Source organism: Cololabis saira, chromosome 13 (assembly GCF_033807715.1).
Source record: "Cololabis saira isolate AMF1-May2022 chromosome 13, fColSai1.1, whole genome shotgun sequence".
Classification (NCBI taxonomy): domain Eukaryota; kingdom Metazoa; phylum Chordata; class Actinopteri; order Beloniformes; family Belonidae; genus Cololabis; species Cololabis saira.
Genome location: NC_084599.1, coordinates 15,771,031 through 15,792,459, shown reverse-complemented (window position 1 = coordinate 15,792,459; position 21,429 = coordinate 15,771,031). Strand labels below are relative to the sequence as shown.

General features: G+C 42.8%; 3 protein-coding genes across 10 annotated transcripts in view; 1 reads left to right on the top strand and 2 right to left on the bottom strand.

Annotated features, from left to right (window-relative positions):
• Positions 1-6,174, top strand: part of palld (palladin, cytoskeletal associated protein) — a 60,758-nt gene extending 54,584 nt beyond the window's left edge. For all 7 annotated transcript variants that reach the window (XM_061737948.1, XM_061737951.1, XM_061737950.1 and 4 more), the window contains 7 exons: positions 258-407; positions 685-773; positions 1,731-1,863; positions 3,499-3,706; positions 3,779-3,944; positions 4,390-4,523; positions 4,618-6,174. In XM_061737948.1, the coding sequence (XP_061593932.1) occupies positions 258-407; positions 685-773; positions 1,731-1,863; positions 3,499-3,706; positions 3,779-3,944; positions 4,390-4,523; positions 4,618-4,778 (1,041 nt within the window). In that variant the 3' untranslated portion in view covers positions 4,779-6,174. The remainder of the gene's footprint in view (positions 1-257; positions 408-684; positions 774-1,730; positions 1,864-3,498; positions 3,707-3,778; positions 3,945-4,389; positions 4,524-4,617) is intronic.
• cbr4 (carbonyl reductase 4) lies at positions 5,890-13,041 on the bottom strand. Its single transcript, XM_061737954.1, has 6 exons — positions 12,933-13,041; positions 10,098-10,245; positions 8,122-8,242; positions 7,842-7,978; positions 7,321-7,455; positions 5,890-7,221 (listed from the first exon to the last, which is right to left on the bottom strand). The coding sequence occupies exons 2-6, from the start codon at positions 10,240-10,242 to the stop codon at positions 7,046-7,048; spliced, it is 714 nt and encodes a 237-aa protein (XP_061593938.1). The 5' UTR covers positions 10,243-10,245; positions 12,933-13,041; the 3' UTR covers positions 5,890-7,045.
• Positions 13,042-14,787: 1,746 nt separating this feature from the next.
• The window catches only part of sh3rf1 (SH3 domain containing ring finger 1), a 30,482-nt gene continuing 23,840 nt past the window's right edge, over positions 14,788-21,429 (bottom strand). For both annotated transcript variants that reach the window (XM_061737945.1, XM_061737946.1), the window contains exons 7-12: positions 20,530-20,657; positions 19,624-19,794; positions 18,776-19,053; positions 18,379-18,698; positions 17,688-18,031; positions 14,788-17,258 (exon numbers count right to left, since the gene is read on the bottom strand). In XM_061737945.1, coding sequence (XP_061593929.1) covers positions 17,090-17,258; positions 17,688-18,031; positions 18,379-18,698; positions 18,776-19,053; positions 19,624-19,794; positions 20,530-20,657 — 1,410 coding nt within the window. In that variant the 3' untranslated portion in view covers positions 14,788-17,089. The remainder of the gene's footprint in view (positions 17,259-17,687; positions 18,032-18,378; positions 18,699-18,775; positions 19,054-19,623; positions 19,795-20,529; positions 20,658-21,429) is intronic.

Sequence of the window (21,429 nt, the reverse complement as noted above, 5' to 3'; positions counted from 1 at the left end):
TGTCACCTCCGAAGCATTCGTGGTGGCCCAGCCTCTTTGCCTCCGGAGCTGTTGGTGGTGGGGATGATGGGAGGTGTACATATTGTACATATTGTGCTCTGTGTTGTGATAAGGAGAGGCCCTTTTGCAGGAACACACACTGCCTGCCCGGGTCTGGGCGAACTTTTTAACTCAGTGATGACAGCCTTCACTGTGTTCGTAGAAAAAGAGGTTCGTAGAACATCACAGTAAAATAATGGCGTTATCCTGCGCCACAGGTTTACTGGTTTAAAGACGGCAAGCAGATCTCCAAGAGGAGCGAGCACTACCGGATCAGCCGAGACCCCGATGGAACCTGCTCTCTGCACACCGCTGCAGCGTCACTGGACGATGACGGCAACTACACCATCCTGGCTGGAAACCCGGAGGTACGGCCTCAAAAAAAAAAAAAAAAGCTGGCACACGTACATTTGGCAGCTCATTAGCGGGAGAATTAATGTGTACTGAGATAATGGTCTCCAGCCTGAAGAGGAAAAGGGTGTTGAATGAGGCAGGAAATCACTAAAACCTCATAAGGGTCAAAAGTTCGTGTTGTACAGGCTGCCTAATAGCGTTTCACAGTTTTAACACTCATATTTGATTTCCTCCTCACTGTCGGAGAGCTGCGTGGTGTTATATCTGTCCGTGTTGGTCCTCCCCTTGCAGGGCCGGGTGAGCTGCACCGGCAGGATGATGGTGCAGGCGGTGAACCAGCGAGGCCGCAGCCAGAGATCGACGCCAGGGCACATGCGCAGGTGAGGCTCCCCCGACTGGCGGGAGAGACGGAGACGGGGCGTTTATAAGTCAGGTCATCCGGCTGCTGGCTGGCACATGTGTCGCGGCCTGTTCACCATCTGTGCTACTCCTGCAGCCGCTCGCATTTCCGCACGGATTCAAACGGAAAACGCTCCAAGAGCCTTCTATTTACACAAATGTTTGCCATTAGCCAAATCCTGCTTTGTTCTTTGTTTAACTGTCTGTTCAAGGGAGAAGGGGAGCGTTAATGAGAGGGAACACCTGTTTGCTCTGTTCTGTTTCTCATTGCTCTAATGGCCTTGTATATACGGTCCGCATTCACGCAAGTCCGGGTAATGAAAAATGCAGAGATGATCACAGACACTATTTTGGCAGCTTAAAGGATGTAAAAAACCAGCCTGTGAGCTGCTATCAAAGGATCAATTTCTGATTAGATAAGAGCTCTGACATGGTTTGAGCGAATAAAGAGATTGAGATAACAATCAGTGTCTCCCTCTCTTTTATTTCCATTCCTGGCTGACATGCAGGTGGCGTGGTGATGTCACTGTTGTTGTAGAGAAGAGTCGGGCAAACACCTCAGAGTCGTGACCTGCTGTGCGCAGCTTAAGAGGACTCAGTGGTGTAAAATAGGAAGTCAAAGCTTGACATGAGAGGGGAAATAAGTTAGGTAAAGAGGAGCTTACCGAGGAGTATTGCCCTGTTTAAAAAAATATGTGCCTCCGAAAAAAGCATTTGACTTTTCTTTTGCTTCAGTGGGAACTTATTATTCAACAGCCAAAAACAAAGTTATTTTGTCTCATAATCTAATAAAACTAAAGACTCAGCAAACCAAACATACATGTACCAGTACTAAAATTGATAAAAAATGTTGATTCTACCATATTTTCCAGATCTGAAATAGCAAAATTTTAGATTTTTCAAATCTCACATACTGTCGGATCCCCTCTTTCCGTCAGGCCCAGGTCCAGGTCCAGAGACAGTGGCGATGAGAACGATAACATCCAAGAGCGCCACTTCCGCCCCCACTTCCTGCAGGCCCCCGGTGACCTCATCGTCCAGGAGGGCCGCCTGTGCCGGATGGACTGCAAGGTAAATACACACCTCTGGGGCGACCTGCATCAACACGGGTGCTGAGCAGTGTTTTTGGGGGTGGGTGTCCTATAAATGTAATCATCTCCTAATTTGAGCAGCTGCGATGCAATAAAAAAGACTTAAGAGATAATAAAACAAGTAGTTGAAGGACTTTGGGTTCTTAATGGTTGATGTCATCTCTTCTAACTGGAGGGCGGCGGGGCAGCTGATGTTTGACCTATACTGCTCATATCGTCATGTCGACTGTGTATTTTTAAGGTTTTTCATCTTGTGAAGTGACATATTTACAAATGAGACCAATGACTAAGTGGAAAGAACATATATCCAATAGCAACATGACTGCAGTGTTTATGTTTTCACATCTGCTCGGTGCTTACAAGAAAAGTTGAGAGAGTGCTGCAACTCAAGCGTCATTTTAAGACTCAAACAGAGGAAAAGACTGATCTTTTAGCTTTTTATGTCAGAATTGAACTTTTGACGAAGTTGCAGTAACCAAACTTGTGCGTTGATTTAACTCATGGAGCCGACTATCAGCCCCGGGTGAACATGTTACCCTATCCTGTTGCTCCCTGCGATAAAGCATAGAGAGTGAGATGATTTAAAATAGCTGAGACGTGACTAGAAAGCAGTATGCCCTCACCAAAGAGGATACGTTAATCATAGTAATACAGAAAGCCCTCTCGGCTCCGCCCTTTAATTCAGTGTCTGGATTGCTTTCAGCGAGACTCCTGCCAAAGAAACATTTCCCTTCCTGTGCATTCCAGCCTCTTTGGAGATCGTGAAAAAAAAAAACTGGCAAGGACGTTTCATCACTTTGCGGCGTTATGAATGGGCTCAAGGCAGACTACAGAGAGAATACAGAGGTGTCATTTTTCCGGGATTAAGTGGGTTCAGGTTTTCAACAATTATCTCCCCCTCTTATCACTCGCACTCATTTTCTTTCTTTATTCTCTCCGTCTTCACCTCACCTCCCTACAACATTTAGAAAAATACATGAAAACTGGTTTGTGTAATAAAACAAAATAGACCTGCAATTAACTCACTATAAAAAGACTGTTTTTATGCCCGTCAGAAATAGAGGGAGCCTTCATTCCTCTGGAGCCAGTAATGTCAAGGATATTTAGAGCAAATATTTATTTACAGGTGATTTGTAGCTCTCTCAGCTTTCTGCTTTTGAAACATGTACGGAGTCGCTTCCAGATCTACCTACCGCTGCTTAGTCTCCGTGCTTTTGTGATATCTGCAGTTACCATTGTCCATCTGAAATTGGAATAAAAACAGATGCGTATCCACAGTGGCACATTTTCCAGGCGGGGGAGGCTTCGGTAGAGCAGGTGTTGGGTTTCTCCACAAAGAGAGACGAGCTTCCTCTGTTCGGTTTATTCCCATGACAAAGCACGCAGACAGCCGGCCTCCTCCTGACAAACATAACATACATAGATCAACCAAACACTCGTGCTTTCATGCTCCCAGTAAACATACACCGTCTCTGGAGAACATGAGCATCTGATAAACTAATTTTCTCCAAGAAAAACAATGGTTGGCTGGGTAAACTAAGAGCATCTTTGACAGACCTGTTGGATCAAGGATTCACACATGGAGTGATTTGTTTCTTTGTTTTGCCTCCTGCAGGTGAGCGGCTTGCCAACTCCTGACCTCATCTGGCAGCTGAACGGTAACACCATCCGCCCCGACTCTGCCCACAAGATGCTGGTGAGAGAGAACGGCGTGCACTCGCTGGTCATCGAGCCCGTCACGAGCCGCGACGCCGGCATCTACACTTGCATCGCTAGCAACAGAGCTGGACAGAACTCCTTTAACCTGGAGCTCATCGTGGCAGGTAAGTGGAGAACACGATGCAGGATTGATGCTGTTTCTCACGGTGCACCTCAGTAACCAACGCTCTCCACAGCCAAGGAGATGCACAAGACGCCTTCGTTTGTTGAGAAGCTGCAGAACACAACCGTTGCCGAGGGCCACCCTGTACGACTGGAGTGCCGCGTGACGGGGGTTCCCTACCCACAAATCTTCTGGAAGAGGGAGAACGAGTCATTCACTCACAACACGGACAGAATCAGGTGAATTATTTCGATTTTCTTCAGTTTATGCTTGCACTAGGGGAAGGTGTCCCAAAAGATAGCAAAATTCAACACAAGGTAATTCAAAGTGCTTTACATCAACATTAGAAGCAGCAAGACACAATTAAACACTTAATAACAAATAAAATTAAATAAAATGATAAGAAAAGAGGTAAAATAATAAAAAGCACAAGGTGTTAAAAAGTAAGGGCAGTAGAGTACAGCAGGTAAGTATTTAATTTAAGACTACACTTCAGTAAACAGTAATGTTTTTAGGCCTCATTTAAAGGAGCTGACAGTTGGAGCAGACCAGCAGTAAGATTTTAAACTCTATCCTTTGACTCACTGGAAGCCAGTGTAGTGATTTCATGACCGGTGTAATATGGTCCAGTTTCCTGGTGTTTGTAAGGAGTCCGGTTGTAAACATATCTGTGCTCTTTCCCAGCATGCACCAGGACAACTGTGGCTACCTGTGTATGATCATCCAGCCGGCTATGAAGGAAGATGCTGGATGGTACACCGTTTCAGCCAAGAACGACGCTGGAATCGTATCGAGCACCGCCCGTCTTGACGTTCACAGTACGTTTAAACATGCCACCAAAACCAATGTGACCCCCACCCCCTCCAATCACCCCCCGACTAAATGTTACACCCTCTTTTGTCCTAACTTCAGCTCAATGGCAGCAGCCCAACCTCCCGAAGCCCAAGAAGGTGCGTCCCTCCGCCAGCCGCTACGCCGCGCTGACGGAGAGGGGTCTGGACGTGAAGGCGGCCTTCTTCCCCGACTCCAGCCCGCTGCAGCCCGGCGGCCTGGTGGAAAGCGATGACCTGTAATCGCTGCACAACAACACAAGGACTTGTGACATCAGTTCAGAAACCCCCTGAAAGCTGCCCTGGATTCCAGCCCCCCCTCCGAGACACACCCTTGACGGCGGAGAGGAAGGGCAGCGCTTCACCTCAGTCCACCACCACTGAACTGCAGATACAGGAGCAAAGTGACAGTCGTTGGAGGGAGATGGTGCAGCTGTGGTTTTCTTACATTTTATAAACCCATCACACATTATAGAAAAGAATCCATCAAGTTGACCTGGAAAATGATTGAAGTGCTTAGAGACTTTTCATAAGTGTTTGTTCAGAAGCCATTGCAGAAGGTTGCCTAGTAAAGTGCCTCTGAATCTTGTAAAGATACAACACAAGTTTATCAATAAAACACATACTTACTATGCATGCTTAAGTGGTGCCACTCGCACTTCTCAGACTTAAACTGTATCCATAGGTAACATTTCTTACCAGCCACGTGTAGAGGAGAAAAAGATGGCTAAAGGAAGCTTCGTCAGTTGGATGAAGATCACAGTTTTGAATAACCTGCTCATGAAGCATGAGAACCTTACAGCCCCAACGTTGATGCATTATAAATTAGGGATACTGGAAGAGGCCGGGCCTTAAACTGTACTTTTTTTTTTTTTTAGCAGAAGAAATGGGTAAATTAAAAAAAAAAAAGTTTGTGGGTGGCTGAAGCAAAGTTGGATTTAAAAGGAAAAAAGGGAAAATGCAGGTTGAAAGAAGGATATGAGGGACTGGAGATGAAGAGCAACAGTGAAAGAAATGCAGCGGCGACCGCTCATGTTGGGGATTTTCTTTCCTGCTTCATTAGTGATTAATTATTCTGAAGTGTGAATTGACATGTTCTCACTCAAGGGAGGGTGCTGTGAAAAGTTTCAGTGTATTTCTCTCACACGTCACAGATTGTGCATTTTATTTTTGTATGAAAAGAAAAAAAAAAGACTATTTACTTTCTCAAGAACCAAGACTTTAAATTATACCTGAAACCTTCTGTTCACCGATGAATCTGCTTGGATAATGAAGTTTTATGACATATTTACTGCCTTAATCCACTTAAAGAAAACACCATTTCTTTGCATGTTACTTTTGGACACTTTTATTGTGCCAAGGCGCTTTTGCCAGGATGTATGAAAACACAACTTTCTTCCAATATTCTGAGATAGGAAACGATCACCAATAATCATTAAAAATAAAAATAAAAAGTTATATTTATATGTATCATTTTTGTCTCTTCTGTAAAATGTACACGGTGGAAGTTTTCTTTTCCTGTTGAGGGTTTTGGAGCAGCTCGGCGTTGGCACATTTCTGTGCCAAAAGATGACTGTGTATGAACTATTGTCCCGATATTTTAAGTTACAAACGTGAATAAAAATTGAAACTCTTCAGAGACAGAGTGAAATGGTTTCATACCCTGGTAGGCTTCTCTTAAACCATTAACAGAAATCTTATGAAGACATTGTCGTTCACCGTGAGGAGTCACTCCAGCAGTGATTGAGAAAAACATGCAATGATTTGGTGACAAATGCACATATGAGAAAAACACAAACCTACTTTTATTCAATTCATTCATGAAAAAGCCAGGTTTAATGAATTTGACAAGAAACTCTGATTTTTAATTCCTCATCAGTGGCTTAGACGGTCGCCCCGAAGCCTATCTATACCCATCCATCCCCACTGCCGGTCCTGAGCCGTAATCAGACCCTCAAAACATTTCCAAAAGTTAAAAATACAATAACCTCCCCCACCCCCCCTCACCTCCACCACCTCTAATTTCCTCCAGCTGCAGCCCAGCATGCCGGGAACGTAGACATGGCCCACAATCAAGGGGTTGTTGGTGGGGGACAACATGTGTCTGCTGAGGGGGTTTCCCGGGGGAAGTGGGGGAACAAAACATAAGCATTACAATCAGCGGCGGGTGGAAAAAAGACTAACAGCGTTAAATCCACTGATTTAATTTAGGACCTCTGGGTATGGGGTTCTGGACCGGGCCAGACACTCTGGAGTCTGCAGCGTTAGTCACGACGGACCGTCATACGCTTCAGGCAACACCCACGACAGCCGTGCGGAGCGGCTGAGCCGTCTGCTAACAGAGAGCAGCAGGACAGCCATCCATAGGCAGATGTGGATTTATGGTTCCCTTCCCCCAAGTGTCTTTAAACAAATAGTCCACTTCAGCTTATTTGATTAAAGTCAGACGATCAGAGATCAGAGTAACCGATGACGTTTTATGCAACGTATCTAGAGAAACGTTGTGCTCCCTACATGGCCAGCTGCAGCCCTCCATCCACCACCAGCACTTGTCCCGTGATGTAGGAAGACTTCAACAGGAAGAGGACGGCCTGTGCAACCTCCTCCGGTGTGCCGAACCTCCCCAGAGGGACGGAGCGGGCTCTGTCCTCCGCCAGCCCCGCTGTCATGTCGGTGTGGATGAAACCTCAAGAGGAGAGAGCAATAAAAAGAGAAAGGTATCCCTGAGTGATGCGATGGCAGAGGGGACAAGCAACATCATCGTGCAAACAGACTTGTGCCATACCTGGAGCCAACAGGTTAACTCTAATGTTGCGTGAAGCCACTTCTTTAGCCAGAGAGCGAGTGAAGCCTTCTAAACCCGCTTTACTGGCACTGTATACGCTCTGGCCTGCGTTGCCCTTTAGACCCACCACAGAGCCTGCAAGCGGGAAACACAAATGTAGATTACATTTAGATAACGAAACACCAAATACACTCAAACACCTCAGCTTCTGTCTGATGGATGGGTGTTCAGTTCTGAGATAGATTATTCATCATTCATGGATGATAAAAAGTTGTACTAAACTTCATGGCTGAAGCCTTATTAATTGGTCACATTTATGGTTTCACATATTTGATAAAATAAGTCTAATACTTTTGAGTTTGAAGAAAACGTTGCACTACAATGCAAGCCACCATACTGCCCCATGATGCTCCAGCAAGCTGGAAATCAGGTAACAGTAAAGAAAGTTGACCTCACATATACTGCCACCTAGTGACTAAATTGTCAAGATACAACAAGTTAAATCCTGAAGCGGTCAGTACCTATATTAACGATGGCTGCATCCTGCGTGTGCAGCATACTCCGCAGTGCTGCCCTGCATGTCAGCATGGAGCCCAGCAGGTTGGTGTGAAGCAGAGCCACCATGTCCTCAGGCTTGGTCCTCAATAACAGAGCATCCCTGAGGAGACACAGAAATAACCGGGTCAGCCTGAGGGCAGTAACATCCACCGTGATAACACCTTTTCCACTCATGTACAATCTTCTATTAATACTTTTAAAATAGAGCAGAGCCTCAGCAGAGGTCCCTGTTCTGGTGCTCACCTGTTGATGCCAGCCGCATTCACGAGATAAGAGATGTTTCCACAGGTCTTCTGGATCGTTTCAAAGGTTTTCTGCACCTCCTGCTCTTTGGAAACGTCACAGCTGAGAGCTACGTGGTCAGCTACAAGCACACATGCCAGGTTTGTGAGTACACTATCTGGAACAACTCCTGTAAATCTAGATTTGCCACACGTTCAACAATAGTTAACAACTCATTTCAAGATAAAGTATAAGACAAAAGAGTAAAATGACAACATGTCAATGTTGAAACACATTTTTGTCAAGAATTGATCATCATTTTGGATTCGATGCCTGCACCACATATGAGTCAATAAAACACTAAAAATATTGCAGAATACTTAAACCTCAGGGAACATCGCACAACTGATCAGGTTTATTTTCAACAAACCATCAAACTCTCTCTAGAATAGAGCTCATATAAGATGGACTGAGATGAAAGAGAAAACTGTCCTGTGGTCTCATAAATCAATACCAGAGGTTATACAGGCCCATGGATTTCAGGGGTAGTTTGTTCAGTCTCACCATGTGGGTAAACTTGGGTGCTAAACTGGACTGTCTTCAGTCCACACCTCTCCCCTCAAAACAAATCAAAGCAAACTTTGAGCAGCTAAAAACATTTATGATGAAATACTTTCCCTTCAGAATGACTTGATTGTTTCTACAGTGCAAAGCTTCACAATGACATGTAAAACAGTGAGGTGCTCTTTCATAAGTCACTACCAAAACGACTACAATATTCATGTTCTTTCTGGCTAAGGCGTTTGATTGAATTAATCTTGTTTGGCAAGCTACAAGAAGGAGACGTTCCCCCATATTTGATAAGGACATTACAGTTTTTATACTCTACCCCATCTAACTTGCATGGTTTGATTAGAGGCACACATGCTCTTGTGACCAATGCGTTTGTCACGAGGGAACACTGTCACCTGTTCCTTTAATCTGTAGCTGGATGATCTTTCCGGACAACTGTCAGAATCTAAAACGGGACGCATGGTGGGGAATAAAACATTTAATCCTTTAATTTATGCAGACGATTTGGTGTTTCCGTCCTGTAGTGCTGGTTTACAACAACTGTTACATATCTGCTCAGGCTACGGTGTACAATATGAGATTCCTTTTAACCCTGAAAAGAGTGTAATAAAGATAGTTAACACAAAAAACCAACGTTTCCGGGTGGGGTGCGGGTGGTGGGGTGGGAAAGGGGTGGGTTTGGTGTTTATAAAATGGCTGTTTCATTTAACACTGTCTGTACATGAACATCTGTTGAAAAGCTTTGAAATTCATTAAAAAAGATTTTGAAAAAAAAAAAAACAACATTTCCATCATAATCTTTTATGTTGCATCAGGAGTTAAGCATGATTGTCACATAAGTGATGATCTCGACGACGATGATGATGATATACAGCATCACCACTACAGACTGTATGCACAAGCCCATATGCTGGCTTTGTAAATTTCACATGTGTATAGATGAAGTTAAGACGGCCCTTTTTAAAGGATATTGGACTCCACTACCAGCACATCACTGGTGTAGTTACAGTAGGGCAAAAGTGGAAAAAAACGTCAGGTGGACTTTAATGATTTATTCAGATTTGTGCTCAAGTTGCTGTGATAGATGAATGCGAAGTGACATGTCTGTGTCTCGTAATGTACCTACCTTTATGCTGTACTGAGGAATTGTGTGTACCGATGTACATATCGGATAATGGATTGAAATAATCTAATCATAAGGATTTTAAGTGATCCAGCCTGAAGTGGCACAAGATGCTACTCCTGTGACTGGAAACTTTGGAAAAGATCTTATTCTTCTGGATTTAGGAGCTGTAATGTTATTTTTCTGTAACTTGAAATAGACATACATGTCTGAAATAAAACTCAACTATCTAACAATCTAATTAGAGAAGGTTCAAGTTTCCAAATACTGTATATTCATACATGAATTTTGCTGCATTTACCTCCATGGAGAGTCTTGACAGCGGCTTGGGCGGCATCGTGGCTCCTGGAGAGGACGGCCAGCCTGCAGCCTCTCTCTGCCAGCAGGAGGGCCACAGCCCTGCCCAGGCCCCTGGAGCCGCCACACACCACCGCCAGCCGGGACATGAGCTGCAGCAGGGGACACCGCAGAGACAGCACAGGGACGCATTTGATGTTAATCAATTATTTGAATCAATTATTTTGCATTTCAAACAGTGGAGTGAGGCTATGGAACAGTCTGAGTAAAGAGCTGAAACAATGCCCAACCATCTACAGGTTCAAAAGCAAATACAAAGAAATTATTTTTGCCAAATACAGGGAAGAGGAGAAATGAGGTAGTGATTGTGTGGGGATTCAGCAAAATGTGTATATAAAATGGTATATATAATAATGATTATATTGTTTATGATAAGATATATATATATATATATATATATATATATATATATATATATACATACACACACACACAGCGGGGAAAATAAGTATTAAACACGTCAACATTTCTCTCAAAAAACATATTTTTAATCGAGCTATTGACATGAAATTTTCGACAGATGTCAGCATCAACCCAAGTAATGCACACATACAAAGAAATCCAAACATTTAAGTCCATAAATTAAGTTATGTGTAATAAAGTGAAATGACACAGGGAATAAGTATTGAACACGCTTACTGAAATTTATTTAATACTTTGTGCAAAAACCTTTGTTGGTGATTACAGCCTCAAGACGCCTCCTGTATGGAGAAACCAGTGGAATACATTGCTCAGGTGTGATTTTGGCCCATTCATCCACACAAACTGCCTTCAAATCTTCAAGGTTCCGGGGGTCTCTTCTGTGAACCCGGATCTTCAGTCCTTTCCAAAGATTCTCAATTGGATTCAAGTCTGGTGATTGACTGGGCCATTCTAGCAGCTTTATTTTCTTTTTCTTCAACCAGTTGAGTGTTAGCTTGGCTGTGTGCTTGGGATCGATGAAAGATCCACCCTCTTTTCATCTTCAGCAGCCTGGCAGATGACGGCAGATTCTGATCAAGAATGTCTCGATACTTTTTTCCAGTCATTATTCCTTCAATGATATGAAGTCTACCAGTACCACATGCTGAAAAACAGCCCCACGCCATGATGCTCCCACCTCCAAACTTGACTGTTGGTATGGTGTTTTGGGGGTGATGTGCGGTGCCATTTTTCCTCCAAACATGTTGTGTCTTATGACATCCGAAGAGTTCAATTTTGGTCTCATTTGACCAGAGTATGTTCTCCCAGAATGTCATGGATTTATCCAGATGTTGTGTCGCAAACTCCAAACGAGCTTCAACATGCTCCTTCTTCAAAAATGGAGTCTTGCGTGGTGTGCGTGCATGGAGGCCATGGCGGTTGAGTGCATTACGTATTGTTTTCTTTGAAACAACAGTACCTGCTGATTCCAGGTCTTTCTGCAGCTCTCCACGAGTGGTCCTGGGCTGTTGGAGAACCCTAACGATGATTGTTTTGACTCCTCTGTCTGAAATCTTGCGAGGAGCACCTGGCCGTGCCTGGTTTATGGTGATGCCGTGTTCTTTCCACTTCCGGATGATGGCCCCAATGGTACTCACTGGTATTTTCAGAAGTTTAGAAATGCGCCTGTAACCAATGCCTTCAGTGTGTTTTGCAACAATAAGGTTGCGTAGGTCTTTGGACAGCTCTTTGCTTTTACCCATCATGCAATGCTTCTTGTCTAACACCTTGCTGGTGAGAAACCTTTTTAAAAGGCATCAATCAGGACTGAACCAGCTGATGTTACTTTACTAATAGGGGACAGGTTAACTTTCTAATTACTGACAAGCTCCAGCTGTTTTCTTGGCTTTCCAGACCTTTTTACCCCTCCTTTTCTTCATGTGTTCAATACTTATTCCCTGTGCCATTTCACTTTATTACACATAACTTAATTTATGGACTTAAATGTTTGGATTTCTTTGTATGTGTGCATTACTTGGGTTGATGCTGACATCTGGTGAAAATTTCATGTCAATAGCTCGATTAAAAATATGTTTTTGAGAGAAATGTTGACGTGTTCAATACTTATTTTCCCCGCTGTATATGTTCTATATGTATATTATTTATAATTGTTCTGGTATATCATTTATCTATAAAGCTCAGGTATAATATTTATAATGCTCAAGTATACTTATATTTATAATGCTGAGGTATAATATTGCAATGAAGTGCTGTACTATTTTCATAAGGTAATAACAGGTATAATTTTTTTTATAAAGTAGTAAAGCTTGCTGTTATATTTTTTTCTTATTTTTATTTTCAAGCAAAATTGAAATAGAAACAAGAAGGCATGAAGGTTTATTACCCTTTGATTTTGTTTAATGACTGTTTATTTATATTCTTTTTTTTGTTGTTTTGTGTATTTTTTTTATGTATGCTCGAAATAAAGATTTCAATCAATCAATCAATTACCAATGAATTAATGTGTTGTATGGAAAGGAAAAAACGGATGAAAACCTCTATTTTTGTCTTAATGAATAATAATAATAACAATAATAATAATAATGATGAATACTCCACTCAATGACCACATTGCTGTTACATCGGGTTCATATGTCTAAATAAAGCAAATGTTCAGCCTAAGCTATATGAATGTCGTAATAAAAACGTCTAAATCAAACACTGATTCATTTTCTCGTTATTATTCAGTTAATAATTATTAAAAGCAGACAGACGGACGTCCTAGTGTCGATGTTAGTTAAAAAAGGAACGTAAATTACAGTTTTGAAGGCATATTAAACTGCAACATTGATATTTAGTATGAAAATCCACCGCTTACTTTCCTGTCGTCTTGTGCGGGTCGAGTGTGAAGAAGTTTATTGACTTACAAACATCGATCGCTATCGACACACTCTTACGGGCAGCGCCATGTTTGTTGTCTGTGTCCTTGATGCGCTGCTGCACTTTGACCAACAGGGGGCGCGCTGGTCCAACTGTTGACTAACCGCGCTGAGAACGACGAGAAAACAAGTGAATCATTTATACTGTTATATCATTTATGGAGGACCAAAACTGACATAATTAAAAATATATAAAATGTATTATAAATGCATTTTAGTCAAAAAATGTATATATTTAGTTTCTCCTCTTCAAACAAGCAATGCATGTATAAGGAAAAACTATATATATATATATATATATATATATATATATATATATATATATATATATATATATATATATATATACACATATATATATATATATATATATATATATATATATATATATATATATATATATATATATATATTTCTGCTTTTATTTTTAATTGTCAGTTTTGGTCCTCTATAATCATTCTGGTTCATTCAAATCATAAAACTAACTCAAGTCACTTACATTTCGAACCCAAAAAAGCAAACGTGTCAGTTTGTCATTCATTTACCTTCATAACCAGATAGATATTTATTGCCACAATGAGACAACAAATTGATTTTTAATTACAGCCATTCGTTCTCCTCTTTTCTCCATGCACTGTTGTTCCCTGTGGTAATATAATTCACCAGGAAAAGCCAAAAAGTCACTGTTGCAAAAAGACATTTGTGATGATAGTGGGTGGCCTACACATGCACAGTCCATCACTGAGAGACTGAGGTCAAATAAGATTAACAACCACTGCTGCAGCAGATCTCTGAACCCAGTGAAACACAAAAGTACATCGGAAAAATACAACAGCACAACTCCCTGAAAATGCAAACACTTTCACCACTACATGCATAAGTAACTATGTTAAAGGGAGAAAGTAGAGCAGCTTTGTATTCAGATCACATTAGATTGCTTCCTGCCTTAGACGTGTAATGACACTTGCCAGCAGGGCTGTAATGATTTCTCATGCAGAAACAATCTTGGGTCAGCGCTCAATACATTTTCTGTAACCACATTTTTGGAGAAGTTGCCATATCTACTGTACGTCCAACACAAGTCTATTGTTGTATCACAAAACAGGAAAATCTATACAAGACAGACATGGCTTCAAGCTGTTTTCATAGTGGCTCACACTTTTCATTTCAGTTCATACAGTGTACTTAAATATTTAAAATTATTGACCCTGAGGCTCAGTTTCCAAGCTCCCTACATCCCGAGCAGCCATGAATTATACCTACATTCTCTACGCATTGTTTCTATTTCATAACTGCATCATAAAACTATTTTCCTGTAACAAAATATGCATACCACATGCTAAAATAACAAATGCAGATTTAAAACAAGAACATGTTTTGTAGAATGCATAATATTAGTATCAAGCTCATAAGTTAGACAAACACACATCCATGGTAACTCATCCTCTGCAGGGGGCCGTGTGCAGCACAATGACCACTCTGGGTGCTTGTCAGCTCCTGTCAGTGTTTCCCAGCCGAGCACACTGGTGGAGAGGCTCACGTGTGTCTGCAGCACTCGTTCCTGGATCGCCGCATGTTCCACGAGTCACCAACACGCGACTACAGAGAGAAACATGCTTATCTGCTGCTGATATGCATGTAAACATACTATAGATGCAGTCTGCACATGCACAACTTATCAATTCAGTTCCTGTCAAGATCACTTGTTCTTGACTGTACTCGTGCTGACACAGTTGGCTGGCTGGAAGAGATAAAAAAAAAAAAAGAAAAACAAGAACCAAGGAAATATGGAAACCATTTGCTTTTATTGTTCTAATTTTTTTTTTATTTTATTTTACAAAATGTGCAATTCCCTCAATTGTTTCAGAATATTTTTCACGTGTGCCAAATAGTTAAAATTCAGTTTCACTATTCTCCGATGTAAAACAAACCAACTACAAACTAAAGGAAAAAAAAAAAAGAATCAAGTAAGACACCTTGGCATATGGAAACTGTTAAGACGAACCGAGCAAACTTAAGCTGCCGTACGTTCTGGTGAATGAGAATAAAGTCATACGTATTTCAAGAAATGTTCTGCGTTCGTGCAGCCTATTCAAGAAAAATATGGATGAGATGTCAGTAAGATTAGCAATGGTGAGTGCACGTGTCAGCATGAAAGGCTGCAAGTCTGGTGTGTATGTGTTACAAGGCTTACTAGTGAAATGAAGACACTCGACAGGAAGAGTTTTAGCAGAAGGCTTGAGGTTGGTCTGGTGATTGCCAAGACATCGATGCAACATCAGGATAAATCAATTCAGGAAAAAACAAAAAACAAAACAAAACAAAAAGACTAACAGTGATTTGTACCATCCTTTTCCACAACCTCTCCAAATCTCCAAAACAAATTATTACATCTTCCAGCAGTCAGTTACACAGTGGTCCCCTCAATGAACAGCTCAAACAAAAAAAAAAGAAGACAAATGGGAAAAAAGAAACATCTGAATCACAATTCTGAAAGTCAAATTTAGCGAACGCCAATAACTGCCATGACCATACTGGACATCAGACAACATACGCCTCAGACAAAACGTCATAACTTTAGCTGCTGATCGTCCACGGAGGCAGTGCGCCACTCTATAACAATGTCTAATATTGTTCTGAAGGATGGTCTTAGTTTTGCAAAAGCCTTTTTGAAAAATAGAGACTACTTATTGTCGTCTATTAGTTTTACAACATATTTCCCATTTTCCAAAGTAGTCAATTTATAACTGCGAAAACGTTCAAATACATGACCAAAACCCCTCAAATCATAAACAAATCTTAAAGTAATTCAAGTACGTACAATGTTTAACAGATAACCACAAAATAAAAAACAAAATTAAGGGCTCAAAGTGAATGATTTCAATAAAATTTGAGATTTAAGTACACAGCACATCTCTTCCTGTGGAAAGACACATTAAAATGCTACTTTAGGCAAACATTCTGTGCTTTAGTTCGCAGTGTGTTTTATTGCCAAAGGTCACATTCGGAAATGAGCTGTAATGTCCAAAAACCGAGCCCACTGAAGAGTGTACCGAGTGAGGTTAGTCATGAGCCGCCAACTCTGCGAGCAGCAGGTTGTGGGCTTCTGTGAAATGTCTAAAACATAAATATACACCGATACTGAAAGGTTATGTGGCTCTAGTGTTGCAGAGCTCTGTCTGGGTTTGGCTGTTGCCAAGGGGTTAGGAGAGCAGCTACTCTGGTCAGTAAATATAAACAAGGTACAAGTCACGCAACATTTGACTGCAAAGTCCATTTTGGAGTGTGTTTTTTTTAGAAAATTACAAACAGTCCAGCCACCCGTCCATCACCACTGTTGCTGGAGATGGCTTTGCTTATCACATGCAAATATTTGATCGCTGCAGGCAACAGCCCTCAACCACACCTTGAGATAAAAAAAATCTGAATGTCACACTTCAATATTTAGTCATGTGCACCACCCACAAGGCTGTGAACTGCAGCTACTTGAGTATTTGAATGTGCAATATATCTGTGGTTCAGGTAATGCCTTTGCAGCAGGGAAAGTTTCCTCACTATGCAGTACTAGTGATTTATCTGTACCGTCCCCTGCATGCTGACAGCTTGAAATTACGATGAGACTTTTTTCAGCAGTCTAGTAGAGAAAAGTATCACTAATGTGGTCGTTTATAGCATAAGGCATGTGCTGTACTTACCCCCTTATTGTGTGGCACGACAAAAAGACAATATGAAATAAGTTAAAATGTGTAACATACCAATTAACAGATGATACCGTTTCTTTTAAGGACTAATTATATCTGCATCCTTATGTACAATAAAGTGGGGAACAGTACAAGGCACACATTTGACAGCTGAATTGTTACAAAGACATAAATAATCGGAAAAACAAAAATCAAGTTCATGAGTACGATGCTCTCCTCTAACTCTGTCCACTGCACTTTAATATATCTAAAGTTTTTCTCTTCAGCTCCTTCTGATGTGCCTCTAGCGCTCTTTTCGAGGACATAAAGTGTCAGCATGATGGTCTGGTCCCAGCCATTGACAAGCAGCGGTCAAACAAGGTCATGGCAAAGCTTTGTTCACTATAGTGTGTGTATTAGATGCTGTCGACGAAGCTGCCAGGGAACAGGCCGGTCCTGCCGTTCCGCTGCAGCGTGCCTTTGAACCAGCCGTCCTCTCTCTTCCGGTGGACAAACACAATGTCGCCCTCCTTAAGTTCCAGCTCAGCCTCGCTCTGCGGAGGATATGACACCACCACCCTGTACCTGCGGAGGACAGCCAGAGGCACAGTGAGGGACTGGCAAAAATGTTATTATTTAACCTTTATTTAGCCAGGCAAGCAATTTAAGAACAAATTCTTATTTGCAAATGCAGCCTGAACAAAGAGCATAAGCACTTTGAGGGGAGAGGGGAAGGGGAGTGCTAGAAATAAATAACAACGTTATATAAAATTTCATAATAATACAATAAATATGTACAATAAATATAAATACAAAAACATTGAAAAACATTAAGAGTGTAATTTGTTGCAAATTTTGTTTGAAGACAGACTGAGATATGAGGGCAGAGAGTTTGAGAGTGTTTTGTAGTGTGTTCCAGTCGTTAGCTGCAGCAAACCAGAAGGCGCTGCAAGCAAAGACGGGCTGGATATCTCTGATGTACAGCACAGAACCTGCAGTTTCACAGCTATGTACCTTTCACATAGGATGGGACGCGCGTCTTGCTGTTGAGATACAAGAGAGGAGCAGGGCTGGCGAGGAGGTGGAGCGATGGGAGCACAGCCATCCAGGGGACTGCTCTTCCGCAGGGAGGACTCTGGGGCTGAGGAGGAGGAGGACGACGATGCAGCAGCAGCAGCAGTTTCCAGCTCAAAGCAGCTGACTGGGCCAGAGGGAGGGGATGTGTCGGGGCCCACGGCACCGTGCAGCACCTCTCCAGCAGCAGGTTGTTCTGCCTCAAGCGTAGGCGAGGAGGGGGGTGAAGGACGAGACTTCTTCTTGTTGGAGGACAAAAGCTTCAGAAGACTTTTCTTTTCTCTCTGGAAAAGAACACAGCAGTTGTGTTAGAAGGTGAGACGTATTTACGGAGAGCACACACGGGCTATACTGGCACCTGGAAGCACTTGTTTCTCTTCTGGCAGATAAAATGTAGAAACATTTTTTCAAGGGGGAAAAAAAGGTTTTTATAGCACTGATGACTCATGAACTATTAGTGTTTTAATAAGACACTCCAATGCGTTAAATTGCCAGAAAGGCATTCATCTGTTATATTATCTGCCCTATAAAACATGCAGAAATCTGCATCGAGCAGAAAGTGCAACAGATAATTGGTTACGGGGCGTTTTATTTGTGCTCACAGGATCGCTGACATCCAGAAGTGTCTAACCTTGACATCCTTGTCCAGCCGGCAGCCCGGGGCTGCACCGTTGAAAGGGGGATTGAGGGCGGCGTTGCTCCCGGAGCCAACAGGCACAGCGAGGACAGGCACAGGTCTCAGAGCATCGCCGTCCAGGGAAGCAGCACTCACATTGGGGGGGGTCAGAGAGGACGCAGCACAGCCCATTGCCACTCCCAACCGGGAGCAGCCTTGAGCAGGACTGAAGGAAGGCTGTGAGCACACTGCAAGGTGTGGGAGATAGGCGACAGGTGCTGCAGACTGGATAGGGGTCACTGCTGCTGTGGGCCTGTCCTGACTGTGGCACGCAGCTGCAGAAATAATACAAAAACAACATCAAACATTGACATTTTCTTCCATTCAGCCAGGCGGCGTGTACACCATTTACCTGTCCTGACTGCACTGCGAGCCTGATTTACAGTCATTTGGGAGCTGACATGCAACGGGACTTTTGGCTGCTGGCCTGTGGCTGTCTGAGCTGCTGTTACCACAGCTGCAGGCTGGGAGCTGGCAGGTCCAGCGCTGGAGCAGACAGCCAGGGGTTTGTTGAAATCAGAGCCTGGGACAACAGCACAGAGGGGAGCAGAGGAAGGGCTGACGATGGTGACTCCTCTACCGGCCTGAGAACAGAGACTCATGGGAACTTTGCTGCTTCCAGACACCGTCCTGTGGGAGGGGGGAAGGAGTGAAAGGTACAACAGAGTTAACAGGGGGACGCTACATAAATGTACCTCATAAAATTCTTTAAAAAAGCATAACCGAACAATCTACTTATTCTAATTTAACATGAATATGGGACATTGTTCTGGTTCTGACAACATGATTGCCTTTTTGACTCTTTAATCCACCATAAAGAGAATGGATAACTTTGAATGACTTTTATGTTTCTTTGATATGGAGTTGGCAGATTACAAAAGCCAATCTCAAGAAATTAAAATGGTACTTTTCTAAAGAGGATTTTGAAAAAACAATCAAATGCTTATCTTTAGGAGAGTGTTTGCAGTCCAACGTTAAAACTATTTGCATATGATGAAAGGAAGCATGCAGGCAAAACTCATCAGTAAAACATTGAAAACTAAAAATGAGATAAATCCTCTTAAAGTTAAACCGGGGGAATGGCAATGTTACAGCTATACAATACAGACAAATGGCTGTAAAAATCGACCATTTGCATGTGTGACTGAACATACAGTCCACTGACAAGAACAAATCGTTGACAATAAATCAATGACTGACCTGCTGACCGGGCTCATGTAGTTTCCAGGAAAGACACCGATCTTGCCTGTGTGCATAGACGTGCCCTTGAACCAGCCGTCCTGACAGCGTTCCAGCACCAGGAACATCTCTCCTTTCCTGAGCTCCAGCTCATCCTCCTTACGAGGAGTATACTGGAACATTGCCACATACCTAGATGAATCACAAAGATGACCACTTATTGACAAACAGATGAATTCCTCATGGAGGGAAAAAAAAAAGTTTTTACAGCACACCATTTGGTCTGGATTTATTCTGGTGTAATTCTGTACAACTGTCAACTATTTGAGACCCCCCTCCGGCAGAGGTGGAGGGTAAACGCAAGAGAAAATCAGCACTGGAGGGCAAAACAATTTGCAGGTCATCTCTCTAGAGCAGTTCAAGACCAGGCCTGTGATAGCAGCCAGGTAGACGGTCTCAGCTGGAATGTTTTCAGCCTGATTTGAGTGCCGTAAGGTGGGGTGGGGGGGACATAAATGCCTCAGTTTGACATGCGTGCAATGGCAAACCCAGACGACGGCAGGAGATCAGGCATGAGTGCATCTAATACTTATCAGGTGTGTTGGTTGTATTGCCGCAGTAATGAGGCTAAAGGTGAGGGGTCAAAAAACAAGGGCGATAGAAAGGATCTCCCAAAGAGACCCTGGAGACCATCCACCGCAGGTTCTGACCCTTTCACCTGCACACAAGCTCACACTCTGCAGGGGCACAATGACAGCTGACTGGAGGGGGGTGGTGGGGGTAAAAGAGGTGGGAGGTTTTTCCCTCCTCATCAACGGAGCACGCGCATTAAGACCCTGGGCCATCAGAGGACAAACTGCTTGTGACATTTCACTGCACATTTAGGAAGACCGCATATTTTCATGTGGGACTGTTTTTGTAACTCACACTGTGGGTCTTTGTCTCCCACTTTGGTCGCTTATGCTGGGGGAGGGTCTCTGTCCGGCGGCGAGTGGATATGCCGCCCCGCTGACAGAGGACTGCGGGGGAGGAGGTGGGGGCGGCGGCAGAACGTCCTGTGACAGAAAAAATGGAAACTTATCAGTCATTAGAAAAAGATAAGCGTTCATTTGCAATTTCTCAGCAATTCATCACTTTCCTCTTCTCAGTGTGAAGCGCACAAAGACAAAACAAGGAGTAACACGAGCTTCAATAACAGAGTTGCATAAGCAGAGAAACTCGTCTGTTTATGACGAACAAAGAGGAAAGAGAATGGGAGATCATCTGTCATTTGGCTTCGTCCCTCTGGTTTGCCTACACAAGGGAAGAGTGGTTTGGCAGGCGCTGTAGTCTTGTCCCCGACTTCCCCTTGCGATGGAGAATCTCCCATTCTGCTTGCTTGTTTGTTGCTAGGAGACCACACAACTAGAAGTCAAACCCATTGCACTATTTAATTGGGACCATATGAAATGAAAAACATGTCTGCTAGCACTCTTCAGAGCAACCCTCAAACCCAGCTAAGAGTGGATTCTTTCAGTCTTGTCAAGTTTTTTTATGTTCACAAAAGGGTAATTCATTGCACCACACTTGTAGTAGATTTTCTTTCAATGAAAAGGATTAAAAAGTTAAGCAAAAACACCCTTTTTTTTTATAAGAAACACTGAAGAGAAAACGCCCCGTAGGCCCGAGTGTGTTAAAATTATGTTGAAGGTAACTCTTTCTAGAAAAAGGAGCCTGGCCAGTCAAACACTGGCAGAAGTGAGCAGCAGAGTAATCGCTTCCATGACACACATAGGAGGAGAGTGGCACTCAGACAGCCCTGCGGTGCGTGCACGAGTCTACGTGTAA

Excerpts from the sequence above, each read along its gene's own strand:
- cbr4 (XM_061737954.1), bottom strand. The coding sequence starts at position 10,242 with ATGTCCCGGCTGGCGGTGGTGTGTGGCGGCTCCAGGGGCCTGGGCAGG. Across the intron at positions 8,243-10,097 it reads TGTCAAGACTCTCCATGGAG|CTGACCACGTAGCTCTCAGC; the intron begins GTAAATGCAGCA and ends GTGTGCTTGTAG. Across the intron at positions 7,979-8,121 it reads AATGCGGCTGGCATCAACAG|GGATGCTCTGTTATTGAGGA; the intron begins GTGAGCACCAGA and ends GTGTCTCCTCAG.